Genomic DNA, 23,132 nt, shown 5'->3' with positions numbered 1-23,132 from the left:
ATCCTTTACCCCAGCCAAGCTCCTGCCTACTTTTACTACTTAACTCTGGCTGAAGATTTCTACCCTAGAATCTGGGTGCAGCTGATTCTGCACTTGGGTCTCATCTCAAAGGTTTTCTTAGTCTACACAGATTTTAATCCAAGGTCTGAAACGCTCTAAAACCTGCTTTTTAAGCATTTGAGAATTGCATTTTCAGATTATGGGTGCTTTACTTGGAGAGGCTAGGCAAATATTTCAAAATCCAAAAATATCCCAAATTGGAAATACTTCAGGACCCAAGCATTTCAAACAGGGAAACTCAATCCAAAGTAGATGATTCCCTCCAGACCCTTTCTGACAAATCGCTCTGTTACACTTCTATTACAGCAGGCAGTGCGCCCTAAAATAAATACCTGCCATTTCTCTTATCCTCACCTACTTGAAAACCACACTCAACTGGAACTTGATCACTGTGACAGCAAAGACACTGTGGACAATTCTTAGCACAGCTCTTCATAAATACTTGACAACTCCTTCAATGAACCTTAGCTTCTCTCTCATCACTGCATGCAGGAAAACGGAAGTCATCATAGGCTGTCCTCACTATGCCTGCCCTTCCCAAAAGAGGACGGAGGGGTTGATGACAGCAGAGGTAGTGGACAAAGACCTCAGGCACAGCCAGGCTTCCTTAAACCACATCAACCTACAAATATCTTCTCTATTTGTTATGATTGTATGACTTCTGTAACTCTCTCTCTAATTCAATTTTCTTCATCCTGTCTCTAAAGCTAACACTTGGTGTCTGGCACAGTTAATTCCCATGCTGCTTTCGTTATCGCTTCCTGACCTATCTCTCCATTCACCTCAGCCTCTCTTCTCATTCTCATGCCCTCTCCATCCATGCAAAAAGACATTGGGTCTTGGCTCTCCCCTCTGTGGGAAGCTATGTTTGTTACCTGTCAGTCAGAGGAGTGATCACCAGCCTCGGACTGTTTCCCAAGTATTCGTAGAAGTACTGGAAGTGGGCGTCACAAATATTAACGACACAGTGCTTCTGAGAATCCTCCCACTCGTGCCGGAGTTGAGACAGCCAGGTAAAAGCATGGGGGCTGACAACCTACAATCATTGCACAGTCTTAACACACTGGTCCCGGACGGTTCTGAGGCAACAAACTGGTTAATCTCATCACTTCTGCTGACTCTCATTCCTACATTCTCCAGGAGGAACCCTCTTGCACCCTGTTGCAGAACCCAGCTGTGTGACTAGTCAGAAATACGTGTGCAATGAGAGTCTTCACTTTAAATTGCCTTTTGTGCAAAAACGGCATCAGTTCGTTCAATCAATGGTTTTACCTTTCATGAATCACCCAGGGTGTAGTTATGTTTTGTATCTTTATGCACCTATTAAACTGATCCAACAAAAAAAAATCATTGTCTGTATTAAAATTACATGTAATCCATAATTCCTGCACATTGAAGTACAAACTATGCTTTTGCCTGTGTTCACTGTACAGAACTTTTAACTTCATTTTTTATCAGATTACATGAAGGTTTTTTTTTTATAGGATACTCTTTCCTATATTTCTCAATTTTATCTATCACTTTCCTAGTTTGAAAACAATTTCTGTCTCTTTCCGGGTTTGTAGGACTCTAGGGCTCCCTGGAAATCACTTCAAGTCATAAAAACTCTTGCCTGTAAGTTTCCAAAGACTAGGCATGAATCAATATGAATGAGGAAAAGTGTTTAGTGTAAAATAAATAATACATTATCTACTTTGATGGCTTAGTGGTAAGCACAACTGCTTTCTAAAACAAATATCTCCTAACAATGATTTATGCAAATAAAAATATGAATATATAGGAAAAGGCAAGGTCATCTTCAGAGAGTGGATGTCAACAGCTCATTACCAAAACGAGAAAACACAGTAAGTGGTGCTTTGCAAGGATTGATCTGAGATTAATTAAAAATGTTCTTAACTATCTCCTATTCAGCAACTAGATGAAGGACTGTTTAAGGCTTACATGAAACAGCACTAGTGTGTGTGTGTGTGTGTGTGTGTGTATGTGGTGTGTACATGTTCCTGTGTGTATGTACATGTGTGGGCCTGGATGACCAGAGGTTGACATCAATCAGGTATCTTCCTCAATAGTTCTGCACCTTATGACTGAGACGGAGCCTCTACTGAGCTCAGTATTCAATGCTCTGGCTTGACAGCTGGCTAGCCAGCATCCAGGACATTCCTGGCTATACCTTTGTAGTGCTGTGGTTCCAAGCACATGCCCTAAATTTGGCTTTTTGTATAGATTTCAGGATCTGAACTCAGGTCCTCTCACTTGCACAGGAAGTACTTACTGACTGGACGACATCTCTAATTCTTAAAAGGTACTTTCTTGTATTCCCATGAGAAAATTAAAATTTCCTTTGAATTCAATAGAGAAATAAGTAGGAAAGCAGCATAGAGTGTTTTATGCTGCAAGCATTCAAACCGATGTGGAACTGTCATTGTATTTTTATTTTTTAAAAAGCAAGATAAACAGGTTTGCTTGCATCCTTTAGAATTTTAAATTTTGCCTCAATTTCACTGGGATGATGTTTTTCTCTCTTTGTCTTTTTAAAATTCACTGCGGTAGTTAGGTAATTGAGATACCTGGTTTTTGTTGTTGTTGTTTGTTGGTTTTTTTTTTTTTTTTTTTTTTCTGTTTCTTGTAAGTCTGGTATTTGTTTCTTTCTTTTTATTTAAAAAATTGTTTTCACACAATATATTCTGATCATGTTCCTTTCCCTTTGAGGTAGTTTGAATGAGACTGCTCCTTCTATCCCTCCCCACTCCCCTTCTTGGGCTCATATATTAGAATGTTTGGTTCCTAATTGGTGGAACTACTTGGAGAAAGATTAGGAGATGTAACACAGTTGGGGGAGGTGTGTCACTGGGGGCTTTGGGATTTCAAAAACCCACACCAGGCCAGTGTTTCTCTGTCTCTGTTAGTTCATTCATGTTCTGTGTCTCTTTGTCTATCCCTCTCTGTCTGTGTCTTGCTATGTCTCTGTCTCTTTCTATGTGTCTCTGTCTCCCCACCTCCCTCCCTCTCCCTCCCTCTCCCTCCCCCCCTCTCTCTCTCTCTCTCTCTCTTTCTCTCTTTCTCTCTTTCCCTCCCTCCCTCCTTCCCCTTCCCTCCCTCTCACTTATAGATCAAGATGGTGACTCAAGCCTACCTACTTCAGGCCCTGCTTCTATCATGATGAACAGCAATAAAAAAAGTAACAAAGACATTCTCCCCAACTCCTCCCAGTACCTCCCTCAATGTTCCTACCCACTCAACTCCAGCTTTGTTTTTTTTTTTTTTGTTTTTTGGGGTTTTTTTTTTGTTTTTGTTTTTTGTTTTTGTTTGGTTTTTGTTTGGTTTTTTTTTTTTTTTTTTTTTTTTTTTTTTTTTTTTTTTTTTTTTTTTTTTTTTTTTTTTTGGTCTTATTGGTCTTTGTTTTGATTTTGTGTTTGTATGAGTTTTATTTTTATTTCCATTTTGAAAAAGGAAATTGTCATTTCAGGATAATTTCTTCCCACCTGAAAGTCTATGGTGTTATTGGGTGTAGGGTCCTACCAGCAATGTTGTTCAGGAATCAAACAAGCATGTTTCTAACACTAGAAAGTAAGTGTACAATTAAGGAAATGAAGACTGAAAACATTTCTTTCTCATTAAATACTGCTGGCTCCTAAGAGACACGTGGGTGTTTAAAATATATAGGTGGTAAAAAAAAAAGTCATCAATTTAGTGAAAACATTAGAAAATAATTTCTTAACCAGACATATTATTTAGCCATGAACAGTACTAACAGGTGTTGGCCAAAGCACTCTAGAATTGTGACCAACACTGATTTCTTCAGGAGAAAATAAATTAACATTACACAGAGATGGGTTTGTGTGTGTGTGTGTGTGTGTAGTATATGTATGTGAGTAGCATATACGTATGTATATGTTTGTGTGTATGCAGTGTATGTATGAGTATGTGTAGTACATATGTTTGTATGTATTTGTGTGCATGTAGTGTGTGTGTCAGTGTTGGTAGTATATATGTGTGTGTAGTATATCTGTGTGCAGTATATGTACAGTAGATATGTGTGTATATGTGTGTAGTATATGTATAGTGTGTGTATGTATAGAGTATGTCTGCAGTGTGTGTTTGTGTAGTAAATACTGTGTATGTGTGCATTTTTGTGTGTATATATAATACGTGGTGTGTGTGTATGTGTGTGTGTGTGTGAGAGAGAGAGAGAGAGAGAGAGAGAGAGTGAGAGTGAGTGCAGGCACTACACGCCACAGCACAGGTGTAGCGGTCAGAGGGTGACCGTCAGCAGTAGTCCTGTCTTCCACCATTTTTGAGACAAATCCTCATCACTACTGTATCCAGACCTGCTGGCATGAGAGTTTTCAGTGATTCTTTTGCCTCTGCCTCCCCTGGGATTACAGGGACTGTGCTACTATTCCCTGCTTTCTGTGGAGTCTGGGGATCTGAACAAAGGTCCTAAAGCATTCCTGGCAGGAACTTTGCCCACTGGGCTAGCTCCTTAACCTTACCCTTTAGATGGTTAAAATGGCACTAAGTGTTATAGTTGTTGACAGTGTACATCTCAGAGGTAAGAGCCACAAGGCAGATGGATATGCACAGAAGCCAGAAGACAAGGTTGTAAAAAATGTAGTTCCCTCCCATGGTCCTTGCTTCTTCATTAACTTTTAGACTCTAATTTGGCAAACCGTTGGCCATTACGCCACTATCAAACCTAATGCACCCCAAACAACCTCCCAGCACTAACAGAAACTTCTGAAAAACAATGAATTTCTTAAAGCCACCCCGACAATAAATACCACTTTCAGAACACAGCAGCACACTTGCCTTCTGAGAAATCAGTTTTGCTACCACATCTCTGGCGTGGACATCAATGGTGCAGATGGTCATGACTTTCTGCCTGTCTCCGGGTGAGAGTTCTCCCAGAAGAAGTGTGATCAGTGTGTTTAGCTGTGATATCTAAAAGTATTTTCAAAAAAATATAAAAGAAACAGTAGGTGTCAATACAGAGACTAACTGGTCAATATTTGTAAAAAAAAAAAAAAAAAAAAAAAAAAAATGCTTTCATTATAAAATGACCCCAAACTTGTTATCTCAGCTGATCTTCAAAACACCTAGGGAGAGACAAACATGCTGCCCCTCACTTTCAGGAACTAGCCAGGACACAGTGGTGACAAGGCTGTCCTTCAGTGATGCCACAGTAAGGGCAGAAGCAGGACTTTCTGCCTACATTGCATAATGTACCCTAATGGTGACCCAGCTCACAACTTTCATTCAGAACTACAAGATCTAAGAGCTAAAACTAATGTTTTTAAAGGTATAAGCGCTAAGTGGCAATTTCATTCTTTAGGAAAAAAACTGACCAACAGTGAGCATATTAATTTTTTAAAATAATTTATCGTGATGATTAATGAGAAAATGCTCATACCTAAGCATCCTACTTTGGCCCATTCTTTTTACTTATATTACTGGTCTTGCTCAGGCTCATTCATCTCCTAGATAAATATTTTCAAAGCACTTCTCTTCTTGAATGGAAGTAAAGAAATAGAATAACAGGAACGCCAACCCTGCTGTGCTATGTGGATAGAACAGGCAGCATTACAGTTGGCAGGGTGCTCATTCTGTTGTGAAATGATCTCCATGCACACACATGAGAACTGCATCAGAAATAACATAGTTCCGGAGGTTAAAGTGTGGCCAGAAAGCGTGGAAAGACAGTCTCTCAGGTGCTGTGTATTTGGTTGGTTGGTTGGTTGGTTGGTTTTTTCTCATGTGGTTATTCCCACAAAAGGCTTCCTTCTTTAGTTTCTTCTTTACTTAGAGCTTATTTGCAAAAGGGAAAAAAAGCACAAGCCCTGCCTTAATGATACATGCCATGATACATAACAATATGGTCCCCCGTCTTCTTCAGCTCTGCGGAGCCCTGTCTGTTAAAAATCATCAGAGCACGACAGTGTGAACAGGAAGTGAGCACCAAGTTGGTGGAAGCCCCCAGACCTGGTGAGCAGTCTGCAGAGAAGCCTAAACAAGTACTAAATCCCAGTGTGGCCCCGAGGTTACTGTGCAGCTGGACTCAGTAAGAAGAGGGAGAAGAAAGGCAGCATGGTGAGGCTTTCATACACACAGCAGCAGCACGATACCTTCATACCCAAAACTTACACAAAAGCAGAACATAGGTTTTCTGAGCACTGACCAAGGACATTGCCCCATTATCAGATTATTAGACTTTATTGTAATCCCCCACCCCAACCCCATTCTCTACCTCCCCATGCTCCAAGGAAAAACAAGTTTTCTGATCACACCACAGGGGCAACGAACTCAACAATAACAAGAATATGCCCACTTTACAACAGTCTATTAATACCCTACCTTACCGACCAGGAAATTGTAGCACAGATCTGTGAACTGCATCGCCAGTTATGGGAGCAGGGATTTGGATCTCACAGTGTGACTTCATGGAGTATCCTCATACCCCCTGACCTGGCTACCACTAAGTCTGAGGAATTATGGCCTTGCAGGAAGTTTTCCAGAGATAACTGTAGTCAAACAAAATAGACCTATTTGCTCAGAGAAATAAAAATATGTGCTGGGCCTTGTGGCTCAGGCTCATAAACCCAGTTGATCAGAAAGCTGATAGGAAAAGCATAGTTCAAGGGAAGCCTGGGCTACAGAGTCAGTTCAATCTAGCCTGAGCAACTGCCTGAAACTCAAAAGAAGACTGGGGGATACAGGGCAGCAGTAGAGTACTTTCCTAACATGTATGTGGCCCTGGGTTCATTTCTTAGTATTACAAAATAAAAGTATAATATGTAAATTAGACAACAGAACTTGTATCTGCTCTGGTGGCATATATCCTTACCCACTGAGCTGGCTCACCATCCTACACAGAAGTCTACTGCTTCTCCCCAGACTGAGGGAAGATTGACAAATAAAAAATTACTTACTGTACACCATAGTAGTTCTGCCTGTGTGTCTAATGCAGTGTGATTTCCACAGCTGATCAACCATTCTCCTCATGGTGGCTGCTTACTGTGGTTTGGCAAGATGACTTGAGATCCACCCTCTCAGCACGTCTCAATGGTGCAATCCACTGATACCAACAGTACCAGTTGTAGTTGCCTGTGTTGTTTATGAGGGCTTCAGAATGTATTCATTTATATTAATTATTCTCTCCCCATGAGTTTGATGTTTTAAGGGTTCTTCATGTCCATGGGGTAATATATACTTATTTCTGTGTCTGCTGCATTTCACTGGACATGATATATTTCAGATTCATCCATGTTACTTAAGTGGCATGATATTCTATTTGTATCTCATTCTGCATATGTGTATCTATCTGTATGATGGGTTTTTTCATCTATCAACAATAAAGTCATTTATGTATATTGGCTGTTGTGAATAAAGTTGCAATAAAAAGTGGAGTGCAAATAACACATCAAAACGATTTTATTTCCTTTGTAGAAATAGCCAAGGAAGTAAAAAAAAAAAATCTGATTGTTAAGAAGTACAAAGCATCATTGAAAGAAAATTTTAAAAGACACAAGTAAATGTAAATGTATCCCAGGCTCACGGGTTGAAACAACTCATATTTCTTAAATATTCAAACTACTCAAAGAAATTTATAAATTAAATGTGATCTACATCAACACAAACCAATAGCACTTTCAGAAATAAAAAGAAAACTTGAAATATATAGGAAACCACAAATGACCCTGAATAGCTAAAGTAATCTTAAGCAAAAAGGGAGAGAAGAGAGAGTTCATATGTCTGAGTCAAATTATATCAGAAGACTGCAGTAATTAACAGAATGGAACTGAAATTTCCAGCTAGCTTGCAGTACAGAAACAAAAATATGCTTGGAGAAAGAATAGCATCTTCAACCAACGGTGCGGGGCCACTGAAGGCAGATGTGAGAATGTGCCTGTGATCTCAGTACATGGGAGACTTTGGTAGAAGGAGCAGTTCAAGGTCACCCTCAGGAACTGTGAGTTCAAGGCCAACCTGGGAAACACAAAACCCATCTTCACAATGCAAAACAGAAATCAAACTGGGCCTTCCCACTTAACACTAATTTCAACGCATACTGAATGGATGCTTTCTACGAGAAGAACTCTTGACAATGAGTCTTAGGATTTGAAACCAAAACCACGAGCAACAAAAGGGGGAAAAAGTGGGATTACACCAAAGTGAAAAGTTTCTGTACAGCAGAAGATAAAAAAGATAAAAACATAAAGAAGATAAAAACACATGTGAAATTGGAGAAAATATTTGGAAACCGTGTATCTGATAAAGAATTAATACCCCAATACTGTAGTTCCTACACACCAGCAAAACAAACAAAACAAAACAAACAAAAAACCCCAAGTATTCTGACTCAAACATGAGCCAAACACCTGCACAGACACAAATTCACCAACTTGTAACGTGAAAATATCCTCATCACATTCAGTCATCAAGGATAAGACTCAACCTACATGAGACAGAGTCTGACACCCTGAGGATGTCAGAGAATAAGTACCAGTGACAATACTCACTCACCTACTTATTATCTTACAACAAACCTTCAATTTCACCAAGAGCAGATGTGACCATTCTTTTGTGTATGATACGCTCAGAATTCATCACTTCCTAGATGTCAGCCTCCAAGAAGGCAAGGACATCGTCTGCTTAGTCAGCATTTTGTCCCCTGAGCCACTGAAGAGCTGTCAAGAGTGTGAGTCAAGCAGATACAGGACTGCAGCACAGAAAACAATTATAAGCACCTGTAGAGACCTTTACTGAAAGCTTAAATTACATACATACATACATACATACATACATACATACGGTATGTATAGGTAACCTGTGTGTGTGTACGTGTGCATGTGTATGTATGCTGAGTAGAAAAGAGGTTTTTGGTTTGGATATTTCCTTATTTGGGCCAAGATATCCAAATCCCACAGTGTCAGATGTTACACTATCAGCAGAATTTGTCTAACCAGTTTACTATGACAGTAACAATACCTTATGCCTCCTGTACCTGAGCGCATTTATAATTTCTAGTGTTTCTCATGCACTTAGTTGTCTAAGCCTCCGAACGACCTGTGATTTCTACATTACTCATTCATTTCTCACAGAAGTTCAGTCAAAGGCGCGATGATTAAGATGATGCCTTGCCAGTGTTCTGTGCACAGCATTGTGTGTTGCACTCATAGTCTCTAGAGATTAAGATTTCCCCAATGATATCCTCTCAGAAGTAATGAGATTCTGTAACCATAACAACAGCCATAAAATGTCTAGAATTCGGGAAGTGGCTCCAGGTAGCAATTACAGAATGGTCACACTATAATTACACCCATGTTTATGGGTGGATGACATAGAAAATAGCCTATGGAAGCCTTTCAAAATAACATACCTTCTCATAAATGCATGCTTCTTCTCGCCCCTGACTCAGGAGTGTTGTCTGGCTTTCTACTGGGTCAAGGACAGTTGCCCTAAGTGGCTGTTTTCATACTGCATCCTGGCTCTGAGAAGACGGTGAGAATGGAGAATATCTGGCAGTAAGTAGCCTAAGTGTAAAAGCCATGCTGTCTGCAAAGCAGAGTGCTTGCCCACGCCCTTACTCCTCCCATCATCCTCTGCTCCAGCCACACTGCACTTCTCTGTGTTCCCTGTCATGGCTGCTTCAAGGCCACAGCTGTGGCTCTATATACCAAGGCTTATCTTCCCTGAGACTTTTTGTGGTTGTTTACCTTCTCAGTTTGGCCTTCTCCGTCATACGGTCTTCTAGGCCTTTCCTGGCAAACATTCCCTAGAATCCCATTTTATGGAACTTGAAAAAAATTTTATCGGCTGCTGTTTATCAGCTATTGGTGCTTTCTTTCTCTCCTTTCCTTTAGCCATGAGGTCTAAAGGCTCCAGGCCCACATGTGTCTCACTCTGTATTGTATTCCCCCACCCAGCAAGCACACTGGCCAGTACAAAGAGGTACTCAGAAAGCAAGTGCTATAGAGAGGAAAGAAGAAAGAAACGAGAAGATGAATGACACAATGCACCAGAACTTTCCATTCCACTCACTCTTATAACTCACACATGGACTTACTGTTCACAAGCCCATATGCCAAAGAGGAAAGCAGGTTAATAATTAGAATATGTTTACAGTACTCTCATAGCACACAAAAACAGGTCCTTGCCTAATACAGGGTTTGGAAAGGCATTTTGGAGGAAAGAACATTTGTGCTAACACCTAAAAAATGAAGATTTATATTTTAGTGAAGTTAGGGGTTGGCCACCTAGAAAGGCTATGTTCATGCCACAGGAAGCAATAATGAACTCATAGGTGCTATAGTTACCTACACAAGACATGATGTCACTATGGCAATAATGAAATCATGACTACTATAGTTACCTACACAAGACATGATGTCACTATGGCAATAATGAAATCATGACTACTATAGTTACCTACACAAGACATGATATCACTATTGCAATAATGAAATCATGACTACTATAGTTACCTACACAAGACATGATATCACTATTGCAATAATGAAATCATGGGTGCTATAGTTACCTACACAAGACATGACATCATTATTACAATAATGACTCATATCAGTTACCTACACAAGACATGACATCACTATTACAATAATGAATCCTTAACTGCTATAGTTACCTACACAAGATATGACATCACTATTACAATAGTGAACTCATGGTTGCTATAGTTACCTACACAAGACGTGACATCACTATTGCAATAATGAACTTATAGCAGTAACCTACACAGGATTATATCTTGTCAACATCTGGCATGAATAGGTAGTTGATTTTCAGTACCCACCCCTTTCTGAGGAACTATTGGCAGTGGACAGATACTGGAGATAGGAGGTATCATTTTGTATTGAGGGTGTGGCCTTACGCCCATGCTATAGTGGATAACTCTATCCTATTGCACAAATGGGAAGTTTGGACATGAAATTTGGGAAGAGACGAGTTGAGGAAATCAGGAGAAGTTGGGGGGGGGGAGAGACAATGGAGGTCAGACATTGTATCTCATTGTATACATAATCAAAATTCTCAAAAACAAAACATTTAAATAAGAACCATTGGCAAATAATGGTGAAAAACAAAGGCAGAATTCATTAATAAAATGTTAACAAACAGAGACAATTTTTAACAAGGATAGTACAGTACAACTAACTAAAGTTAATAATATAAGAATGCAAAAACTGGATTAACATTCAAAATTTTCCACAGGATTGTGGGTGTTGCTCACTGTAGAGGGCATGCTTAGCACATTATAAGGACCCAAGCTGAATCTTTAACAAAAAATAAAGATATAAAGTTCACAGCAGCAGATCAGAAGATAAATTAAATGGTTATCTCAGAGGACCAGAAAAAGGTTCAATGCCTTTTCAAGATAAGAAATTTTCTATCTGTGATGGAAAACATTCTTCTCTACTTGGTGAAGAGATTTCTCTTCTGTGCAGCTGCTGGGGCTCCTCTGAATCGAAACATCCCCTCCCAACAGGAAAACAGACACTCTAAAAGCTCAATAAGAAGCTAATTAAGCACAAGATTAATCAAGCTCAGAAAGTTAGAAGATCTACAGTCTCCTTCTAGGTTACACAAGAAGCTAATAATGGCAAGGAAGAAGAGACTCTTTGATGGAGGTACCTACAAGATGGACAGGAACTCAAGGAATTCAGAGTTTGAGAGCTGTTATACACCCTGATGTGGGGCAGCTGTTTGGGAGTCACCCATGCTCTTAGAAGTACCCCCCATGTACCTGGTAACCCCAACAAACATTGGCTCACCAAGCTAGACGTGGCTGAAACTGTTCCTGTCTGGGGTAACTGAGCATTTGTTTCCATTTTCCCAGAAAAAGACACACAACAAAGGATGGCTTAAAAAAAACAAGTTAGTTCAGACTTAACAGAGACACATTAAAGTGTTCTGCCCTGAGTTGTTCATAAATCAAGGAGGTCTAGGTACCTCAGCACTGTATTAATGGTCCTAGCCAATGCAATAAGCTCAAGAAAAGGAAATACAGAGCAAGTAAAAGAACAGAAGATTCAATATAAAACTGCCATTGCTTAAGTTGGACATGTTTGTATACACAGCAAACCCTACAGAGTCCATACTTCACAAACCACAAAGTAGTAAACATAGAAGGTAAGTTTTGCAAACTCCTAGGATACAAAGTAAATATTTTTTTCATCCAATATATTTTAATGATTAGTCATAAATACTGAAGTTAAAGTTCAAAAATGTATCAGTAAATAAAATGGAATTAAAATATCAAAATACAATAATGTAGTGAGAAATGCACAAGACTATTATGTAATAAGTTGCAAAGACACTGCAGAGAGGAAACAGAGATCATCTAACTGTGGGGGCAGTGATATGATCTTTTGTTATAAGAACTACTATCCCAAACTTTCCGTTTGCCATGGTTAGTCTAGTAAAAATTTAATTAGACTAAAAATATTCCCCTGAGAATAAACATAGTGGTAATAACAATTTATACTTTAAATTTTTAGAGTAGTGTAAACAATTTTGAAAGGGAAAACAAATGATTTATGAAACTTGACTTCAATGTTTATTATAATGTTACAATAATTATGACCATGGTTTTGTCATAAAGACATAAAAATAAATAAAAATAAAATAGCTCTCTCTCTCTCTCTCTCTCACACACACACACATACAGAGAGAGAGAGGAGAGAGAGAGAGAGAGAGAGAGAGAGAGAGAGAGAGAGAGAGAGAGAGAGAGAACAAACTGACTTTTTCTTTAGACCAAGGTGGGAAGTCAGTTCAATGGAAACAAGAAAAGATGTGGTATATGACATCAAAAAATCACAAGATTCTATTCACAACAATGCCCATTAAAACAAGCAATTTATGGGGCTAGCAGCAGAGCTGGGTGACAGAAGAAAATGTGTAATTCATCATCTTCTGACAAAGGATTTATATCCTCAATAGATAAAAATTCTTGGAGTTAACAGGAAAAGGGCAAGCCATCCAGATGTTTAAAAAAATTGAGTGACACCATAATGTAAGACAGAATACTAATTAATACTAATTAATACAGATTCAACGGTCTTCAGATGTTAGAGAAATTCAAGTTCAAGGTATACTGAGATATTTATTGATAGCCCTGGAATGGCTGCAGCTATGGAGAATGGCAAAATGAAAACGTGGAAGTAGAGGAAACATCTAAACTCCCTGAGCGCCATCAACAGTCAAAGGTTGTGCAACAATAAGGAACTCGGTCAGCATCTCTAATATTTAAATATACACCCTGGAGATTTCTGAGCCTTGGAATTGCTGCCTGTTCGTGCTGGGAATTGGAGCCCTGTAGCCGGTGTCCACATCACTTAAGAAATTTATATCCATAAGGAGGCTTCTTGCTTGCTGGGCTAGCCTTATCAGCATCCAGGTTCCTTCTGACTGAATATCTATTAGGATGTGCACCTACAACCCTCCCACACTCGAGCAGCTGGCACTGGAGGCACTGAAGGAGGAAGCTACAAGTGTTGGACTTGAGAGATGTGCATCAGGATTTCTGGGGTGCATGGGCTGGAAGAGAAGATGGCGTGTGCTCACCAGATACTTTGAGAAAGAAGCAAGGCCCAGAAAGTCTTCCTACCTATGCACTGACGCAATGACTGCAGGTGGTCACTAACCTGGGCCTCTTCTACTCTTTGGAAGAAGCCCAAAAATGCTTACTCCAGTGGGCCCAGAAGAGCAGTGACTCTTTGCAGCTAATCTGTCAGAAGATGAAGATTTTTCTCATCTCCCTGGAAATTATCAAGGAGGTCTTAGACATTTTCCAGCCAACCTATATTGAGGGATTGGAAATATGCACACACGAGATACTGTCTTTCCTATATTTCTTTCCACATTTCCTTGGCCAAATGAGAAATATTATCAAATTCAAACTACATCAAATTGACTGCCCATATAACCCCATGGAGATTATCAGTGAGGTGATAAACATTTTCCACAAAAGCTATATTGACAAATTGGAATTATGCACCTATGAGATCCTGCCTTGCCTATGTTTCTATCCATATTACCTTGACGAGATGAGTAATATTGTGAAATACCATCTAAATGAGATCGATTTCCAATATAATGTTGTGGATACAGTGACAGATGTAAAGAAGTGTTCTGCGGAATTCTTTTCTCAGTTCTCTAAACTCAACCATCTCCAGAGTCTCTATTTGAATGGTTCCTACATCCCCAATGACAACATGAAAATTTTGTTCAGATGCCTGAAGATCCCCTTGGAGTCTTTGTCTATGTCTTTCTTCCAACTCTTGATGTCAGACCTGGAACCATGTCAAAGGGTCAGAGCCTCTATCAACTGAAACAACTGCACTTCAATACTGTAGTGTTTTCTGAGTCATGTTTCAAGAGTCTTCGAATTCTCCTAGAGAATGTATCTGAAACTCTGCAGAGTCTGCAGTTTGAGCACTGCAGGATGAAGGACTCTCAGCTCAAAGTCCTCTTGCCAGCCCTGAGCCAGTGCTCACAGCTCAACAGTACTAATTTCTACTATAACGACTTCTCCACACCTGTGCTGAAGGACCTTCTGCAATGTATGGCCAATCTGAGCAACTTGACTGTAGAGGTGTACCCTGCCCCAAAAGAGTGCTGTGATCCCCTGGGTGATGCTGTGGTGGAGAGATTTTTTTTCAACTGTGTCCTGAGCTGCTTCAAATGCTCATGGCCATAAGGCAGCCCAAGACAATCATGTTTGCTACAGCTATCTGCCCTTATTGTTGGGGATGCCGTGTCTATGACATGGTTCCCAGCCTTTGCCTTTGTTGGCAGTAAATAGGAGATTGATTCTGGATGCTGAGACATGAAATCTGAAGTACATTCACCAGAGAGTCCCTGAATTCATGGCTTTAGATGTAATAAAATCAAAATGGTGTTCAGTGAAAATAAATAAATAAAAATAAATAAATATACACCCTGATTACCAAGAAATTTTGCTTCTATGTATTCACCCAGAAGAAATGAGAATACATGTCCAGGTAAAAACTTTGTTCAAGAACGCAAAGGCAGTGTGAAGCTTTGAGGTAGAAATACAAATACCAGTTGATAGAATGGATCAAGAACTTATGGAATATAGATATGATAGAATACTTCTATCTTAGTTAGGGTTTACTGCTGTGAACAGATACCATGACCAAGGCAACTCTTATAAAGTTCAACATTTAACTGAGGCTGGCTTACAGGTTCAGAGGTTCAGTCCATTATCATCAAGATAGGAACATGGAAGCAGACAGGCAGACATGGTGCCAAGAGTGCTACATCTTCATCTGAAGGCTGCTAGCAGAATACTGACTTCCAGGCAGCTAGGATGGGGGGTCTTAAATCTCACACCTACAGTGAAACACTTACTCCAACAAGGCCACACTTTATACCAGTGCCACTCCCTGGGCTGAGTGTATACAAACCATCACAACTGCTAAGGACTGAAAACCAAGCTTTTGTCATAATTGTATTCACACTTCTCTGGGTGAAGTCTAAGCACACCACAGTAAATTTTTTTCAGGTGTAAAATGCTCCTATTCCTTTTTTGATGCTCCACATGGCTCAGTAATAAGGGCAGAAGAAGCTTTCTCCAGGGTCTCAATCCTCCAAACAACAGCAGCAAAACAAGCAAGCAACAAACATACATACAATCAACCACTGTTGCCAAGTAACATTGAAATCTAAGGAATCAAATCTATCAGATTTGTCTTATTCCAAAGATTCTGACAAGGCAAGGCCTATGTGTGTGTGTTGCTATGTATGTGTGTACTTGTATGTGTGTATTTTCATCTAATGCCATAGTACATGCAATAATGATAGGTGTTATGATTTGAATAGGTTAGGCCTCCATAGACTCACGTGTTTGAAAGCTTGGCCCATGGGGAGTGGCACTATTAGGAGGTGTGGCCTTGTTGGAGTAGATGTGGCTTTGTTAGATGAAGTGTGTCACTATGGGGGTGGGCTCGCTCGAGTTCCACCCAGTGTAGAAGAGACACCCCTCCTGGTGCCCTTAGCATCAAGATGTAGAACTCTCAGCTCCTCCAGCACCAAGCCTGCCTGCATGTTGCCATGCTTCCCACAGTGACAACAGACTAAACTGAAATTGTGAACTAAACCTCTGAGACTGTAAGCCAGTACAGTTGTGTCTCTTGCCATCAATAAAACCCAAAGACAATATGTCTCCGGGAAAGAATCAGAATTTGAAACAATTATCTGCATTTATATCTTACTGGTTTTACAAGCAGAAACAAGAAAAATGGTTTGTAGGCAGGTCATCTATTAATGTGACTCTGATCTCCAGTTTTAAAACTAAGCGCTTTTAAAGTTCTGAAGTTCATTTTAAAAAGCTTCTCCCATTATTATAAGAGTAACTCTAATTAAAAATTAACCGCAGCAGGCAGTTACATCCACAGTGTGTGTGTGAGAAGCATGCAGTATGTGCTGTGTATGTGTGTGCCAAGTATACACACATAGACAGCAGGGGAAGACATCAAATATCCTGCTCTATATTCTCCTCCTTACTCCCTTGAAACAGGGTCTCTCACTGAACTTGAAGCTAGGCTGGCAGCCAGTGAGGCCCAGTGCCCCTCTTGTCTCTGCCCTACAATACTGTGGTTTTGAGGCAGGTGTGATCATGCTCAGTTTCTATGTGTTGACTTCGGGCCCTGGTGCTTGTACAGCAGCATTCTTCCCCACTGAATGAGCCCTCTCTGCAGTCTTGGTTACACCCACTTTTTAAAAGATCACCAAATGGACTTTAGCAGAGACGCATAGACTTCTCATGACCCTAACCACAGCATTAGCAGCGTGCAAGCATTAGCTTCTCCGATACTTATTAGTACCAGCTGTGGAACTGAACATTATTGAAGGCATCCATGTGACTAGTTTGTCAAACACTCCAGCGATGCTGAAGGATTTCATAAACGCTTTTATCCCAAGCTGGTGAAGTGGTTCCTGTGGTAAAGTGAACGCATCACAAATCTGACAATCCTCGGAACTCGCATAAAAGAAGAAAAGCTACATGCAGTGGTTCGAATCTGTGACCCAGCATTTCTATGGTGAGATGGGAAATAGAGACAGGAGACTTTCCCAGAGGCCTGCATACCAGAACTGGTCTGTAATACGAAGTGCAGGAAAATCAAGAGAGGTCCTGTCCCAACATGGTGAAAGGAAAGAACCAACTCCCCCAAATTGTCCTCTGAGCTTTACAGGTATATATTCTCTCTCTCTCTCTCTCTCTCTCTCTCTCTCTCTCTCTCTCTCTCTCTCTCTCTCTCTCACACACACACACACACACACACACACACACACACACACAAATAACAGAAGCTTTTAAATCTTCATAACCCACTCTCTCTGTTTTTATCATATATACCTCATGTAGATAAGTATATATGTATGTGCAACAAGTCTCATATGGATATGTGTATATTCCTCATATGTCTCATATATAGCTTGTAAAGATCTGTGTATCCATATATGCAATAAGTCTTAAAAAATAGAAACCTTTACAATAATGTTAAGAGAAAAAGAAAACTAATTATATTAGCTGGCTGAATAATGCTACAGTAATCTTTTGAAACAGTGAACCTTACTGAGGGGAGGAAGAAGACACTTCTTGGCATCTGCATGGAGGGGTAGGTTTGTACTGCCTTCCAGGTGATTTGACCTAAACATTTACTTCTGCAAATTTATCCTGAAGAAGCAAAGAAAAATATGTACAGCATAAATATACAAGGCTAGTCACACACACACACACACACACACACACACACACAGAGAGAGAGAGAGAGAGAGAGAGAGAGAGAGAGAGAGAGAGAGAGAGAGAGACAGATAGACAGAGACAGAGAAACACTCACACACATAGACACAGACACAAATATGCAGTATTTGCCCATCTCAGAGTAGAGAGATGCTGCAGACAAAACAAGCCCAGACAGCAACTTGAAAAGAAAAACCTTATGAACAACCAGCAGCACAGTGGCTCAGTGGCTTTGGCTGGCAATGATCTAAGTAAATCTATTAAGTATCTCTGAAATAAGACATGATAGAAGAGCCTGAAAATCACAAGGCTGGACAGTGTAAAAGCCATTTTAAAGAACTGTTTCAGGGATTGATAGCTCAGATGGTCAAGTGCTTGCTGCCCCTCAGAGTTCACACGAGACAGCAAGGCCTGTGGCCCATGGCACATGCTTGTAATCTCAGCATGTAGGAGGGAGAGACAGGTAAAACCCTGCAGCTCATTGGTCAGCCAGTGCTGTAGAATTGTGAGCTGCATGTTGGCAAGAGACACTGTCTTCAAGACAAACCAAATGACAACATTACACCAGGTATAAGGTGCCTGAGAACGGACGCCTGAGGTTTATCTCTGGCCTCTATGCACATATGAATACACACACACATGTACTTGCATACACAAACATGAGAGTACATACATGAGAGAATTTTAGGGGAAACAAATATAAATAGTGGAAATAAACAACTAATAGTGAATAATAAGAATAGTGAAGAACTGAAAGGGAATTCCTGGATATCCTTGGTGGTAACATAAGTTAGGACAGCGATTATAAAAGCTAGTAAGTTCTTTGGAGATGGAGCTCCCATATGTTCCAGCAATCCCACCTCTGTCTATGTATACAAAAGACTGAAGTCTGTGGGTCTAAAGAAACATCTGCACTCCCGTGTTCACTGAAGTGTTACCATAACAACTAAGACATGCCATAATTTACTTGTCCATCAGTGAGTGAATAAATAAAGAAATGATGATGTGTATACTGGAGTGCTGGAGTAAATTCTGCCATTTGAAACAGCAGTGACGAATCTGGAGATGTTTTGTTAAGTGGAACAAACTAGGCACATCTTACATCATCATCTTATTTAAGTGTGGAATATTTTTTAAAAAAAATAGAACTGGTATGTAAAGTAGCAGCTATGAGAAGCAAGGAGAAACAGGGAGACGCTAGTCAAGGAATGGCCAGCTTCCAGTAAAAGAAGCAGTCAAGAGCCTATCACACACCACAGTACGCATTCAAAAACTATTTAGACAGATTTCTGTTCTAACCACAGAAAGTAGTTGTCATGTCAGATGGCTTGATTTGGCCATTCTACCCATGTACACGTGTACCGAACAAGCAGTCAAGCATAAGTATATGAATTCTTATCATTCAAAACAGGTACATTTTTAAAAACAGAAATCGGAGTATTTGGGATGACAGTAAGATGATAATCACGATAAACTCAAAGGAGGTAGGAGAGAAAGTAAGTTTGGCCAAAGCTACTTATAAAATATATGGACAGTGATATGTGTACCTACCAATGTAGGTAATGGGATTGCAAGTGAATAGCTACAAATATCTGTTTCACATACATGCACATTCATACAGAAAGACAGACAGCTAGCAGACAGAAGGAAACCTTTGGATTGCTACGTGCCAAATGCTATCGATGGTTTCTATGAGAAAGTGAGTCTTCTTTACTTCTCTTCCTACATGTCTCCTCTTCAACAATAAGTGAATAATTAAGCCGTCAAGTTAAAAATGGTAAAGCTGATATGAGTACATATCCACAGAACACCATTTACTATTTTAAGAAATAAATATTCAGAGAATGAGAAAATGGCAAGTAGGAAGGAGGGGAATCAAGTGCAAAATCAGAGATGTGCAGTACGACGGCAACTCCAGCACCAACCTACAGTATCTGGAAGTTGAGAGAATATTATTTTAATGTTTTTAAATGTCCTTATGTCACAGATGCAATCAAAGCATAGACATCAACAGATCGACCAGTACCCAGGAAGACATTGGCAATGTCTTTAATCTGCATCGTTTAACTTTAAGTCTACTAAATTGAAAACAACCTCCCATCTTCCTCAGATTAGGAAACCAAGCATCCATTTTTCTCTAAAAGCTAATGGAAAATGAAAAGTAAATGAAGCTTCCTGTTCAATCCCCTTTAACTACCAAATCTAAAAATACCTGTTTCTTGTGGAAATCCTTTAGGGCTGTCTCATATCCCTCCTCTAGCCGACTGAAGGCGATTCCTACATCTGTGGTCCACCATATTTGTGAGCCAGTTAGAGCCACCTGAGCCGGGAAATCAAAGATCCACAGCTCTCTAGGTTTCTCCTCATAGGCTGTGATGGCTTCTGTGATTGCCAGGCGCACTGTGTCCTTCATGGTCTGTTCGAGTTGCAGAAGCCAGCTTTCCACCTTGGAAGAAAATAGAACCGTGAGGGAGGGCTCAGGCTAAACGCAGAAGAGTCGTTCCATGCTCCATCTAGCTTGAAGCCCACGCAATGGCACCAGAGTAGACTACTCAACTAATAACTGATGAGGCTTCTCTCTACTCAAGCCTTTCTCCTCCCCAAATTACAGCTAATTTCTCAACCTTTATGTGGGTGTCAGATTTCCTAAATAGGGGATATCCTCATAGAAGCAGAAAGAGGGGGGATGGGATAGGGGGTTCCTGGGTAGGGGGGGATGGGGAAAGGGGATAACATCTGAAATATAAATAAAATATCCAATAAAAAATGCCCATACACATAAAATAAAACAATTAGGTCTTTTTTTTTTAAAGTGGGCAACACCATCCCCTAGGCTTGGGTCCTGAGCAGTACAGAAAGGAGAAAGCAAACTGAACACCAGCATCATTCTCTGCGTCCTGACTGTGAATGCAAAGTGACCGGCTCAGTCAAGCTCAGGACTCCCTTACCATGATGCACTTCACCCTTGGACTCTGAGCCAAAATAAACACTTGTATCTTTAAAAAAAAAAGAGGGGGGTGTTCTAGACAAGAACCTTTGTACTGAGTGTTTGACAAGTCAGACCACAGCCTTCTGTTAGGACAAGAGTTGGGGCCTAAAGCCTCAGGATCACAATTTTAAGAATTGTGTCTTACGAAAAATGTTTTATTCTCTTGAAAGTTCCCCTCTAAAAATCTTCCCAGTACTTAGTCTTAAGCCAAAGTGTTTTCAGTAAATATCTTAATTATGTTCCTACTGGTTCCAATCTTCACACTTGTCAGAAATTAGACAGCATGGTCGTTTAAGAGATAGGACAACTACTGACTGCTAAAAATTAATCTTTTTTAAAAACTCCACTGCCAGCTCATTTTGTTCCCATAAATAGATTCTAGCCAGTTTTCCATGTTGCTCAGATGTGCTTTGTTAGATCCACGTGTCTGTTTCTAGTCAGGCACATAACTACAAGGCTATATAGACTGTTCATGTAGAATAGAGCCTAGCAGTAAAATGGCTGTAATGAATAGATTCCAAGGGCCGTAGATGATTAAGATGCCCAAACTGATTTCTTTCCCTAGCTCCCAGAGGACAGCAGCAACATTCTAACCTTTTTGGGAATGGGAAGCAACATTGTAACCTTTTTGCGAACTGTAAAGAAATGGCACACAAATAAGCTGAACACCTTCTTCTTGAGGAGAAAAGGGAACATTGCCCTGGCCATAGTCTGCAGCCTACTATAAGGGGTTTCCCTTGCTTAAAGCTGGGCCTTATTTACATGAACAAGTTCATGGTCCTATTGTCCCCTAACCAATGGGGTCCAGTATTTCTGCCTTCAAAATGAAGTGCAGAGTCAGAGTCAGGCAGCAAGCACCCTCACAGGCCAGTCATTGTTTGAGCATCTCTTTGAACTCTGGGATGTATGTCCTCAGAATATCTGTCTGTCCTGAGGAGCTCCATTAGGGAAGACTACAGGGAACCCAACATATCAGTCCATCATGTTCAGATGATTATACCCACAACATCAACTTCATATGATTTCATAACTGAGTTCTGACTGTTGGCCAGGTACTACCCTTTTGAAACCTCTTGACATTCTGTCCAACAAAAATAAAAATAACCACATCTGAGCCGGATGGTGGTGGCGCACGCCTTTAATCCCAGCACTTGGGAAGCAGAGGCAGGCGGATTTCTGAGTTTGAGGCCAGCCTGGTCTACAGAGTGAGTTCCAGGACAGCCAGGGCTACACAGAGAAACCCTGTCTCGAAAAACCAAAAAAAAAAAAAAAAAAAAAAAAAACCCACATCTGGTTAGTACTAATCATATATATGTGTACATGTATGTGTATGTGTGTACATATACATATGTGTATGTACATGCATATATATACATATATGTGTGTATGTGTATATGTATATTTATGTACATATACATATACTCATACATATATGTGTGTGTGTGTGTGTGTGTGTGTGTATGACCATCTCTTTGATGAGACAAGGGCCATGGCTTCTTTGTTTCTGACCCCTAAAAGCCCAATCTGATAAATGAATAAGTAAGTTTAAACAGACGAAATTTGGAAGAAAAAAAAATCATGAAAGTGTGGAGAAAGCATAAAAATACAAAGCAAAAAACCCATTTTTTTAAATATATAAAACAAGGGTAATCAGAGGATGAATGCTATCTATGCCCAGAAGTTTCCAGCATCCGCTGCTTATATAGAATAAGTGAGAACCCTAGGAAATCTTCCAATATCAAGAGTTCCCGCAAGTGACAAGCACATCCATCAATCGGACGATCCCCTCTGGGCACCATGCCAGTTGATGAACAGTCTGCCGGGAGGCAGCAGACAGCAACATACTTTTGTCAAGATAGTTTATGGTGACTTGTTCTAATCACTATAATAATATCCTAAAAAGCCCAAGAGATCAAAAATATTTTTTAATCACAGTATCCTACCATCTGCCTCCCTTTCATTTGGCAGCATTTTCTGGTACAATATTAAAAAGTAACAAAGAGGAGTAAAGAGAACCCTGGTAAGCAATGGCACTTCTGCAAAGAACACTTCAAGAAAGCCATCGTCCAGGCCTGAGAGGGTCTCTCATAGAGACCACTCCCAAGGTTACTCTGTGAATTAGACCAAGCTACCCATGCTTCATCAGAAAGAGTTCATGTCCTACCTGGTTAGCTTTTATCAACTTTATACAGGATTGACATTTAAGAAAAAAGAATCTCAATTTAGAAAATTCTCTCAGCAGATTGGCCTGTGGGTATGTATGTGGGGCATTTTCTTTATTAATTATTGACTTGTAAAGGC

The 23,132-nt window shown here is 40.1% G+C and overlaps 1 protein-coding gene across 6 annotated transcripts in view; it reads right to left on the bottom strand.

The window, feature by feature from the left end:
• Dnah11 (dynein axonemal heavy chain 11) overlaps positions 1 to 23,132 on the bottom strand; it is a 290,461-nt gene that overhangs the window by 171,586 nt on the left and 95,743 nt on the right. For 5 of the 6 annotated variants that reach the window (XM_076920922.1, XM_076920924.1, XM_076920923.1 and 2 more), the window contains exons 30-32: positions 20,055 to 20,288; positions 4,870 to 5,001; positions 936 to 1,096 (exon numbers count right to left, since the gene is read on the bottom strand). In XM_076920922.1, coding sequence (XP_076777037.1) covers positions 936 to 1,096; positions 4,870 to 5,001; positions 20,055 to 20,288 — 527 coding nt within the window. Of the gene's footprint in view, positions 1 to 935; positions 1,097 to 4,869; positions 5,002 to 20,054; positions 20,289 to 23,132 lie in introns of those variants that run through there. The other variant, XM_076920927.1, reaches the window with a different exon arrangement.

Source organism: Arvicanthis niloticus, chromosome 23 (genome assembly GCF_011762505.2).
Source record: "Arvicanthis niloticus isolate mArvNil1 chromosome 23, mArvNil1.pat.X, whole genome shotgun sequence".
Classification (NCBI taxonomy): Eukaryota; Metazoa; Chordata; class Mammalia; order Rodentia; family Muridae; genus Arvicanthis; species Arvicanthis niloticus.
The sequence above is the reverse complement of the archived record's forward strand: the minus strand, read 5'-3'. Positions and strand labels throughout refer to the sequence as shown.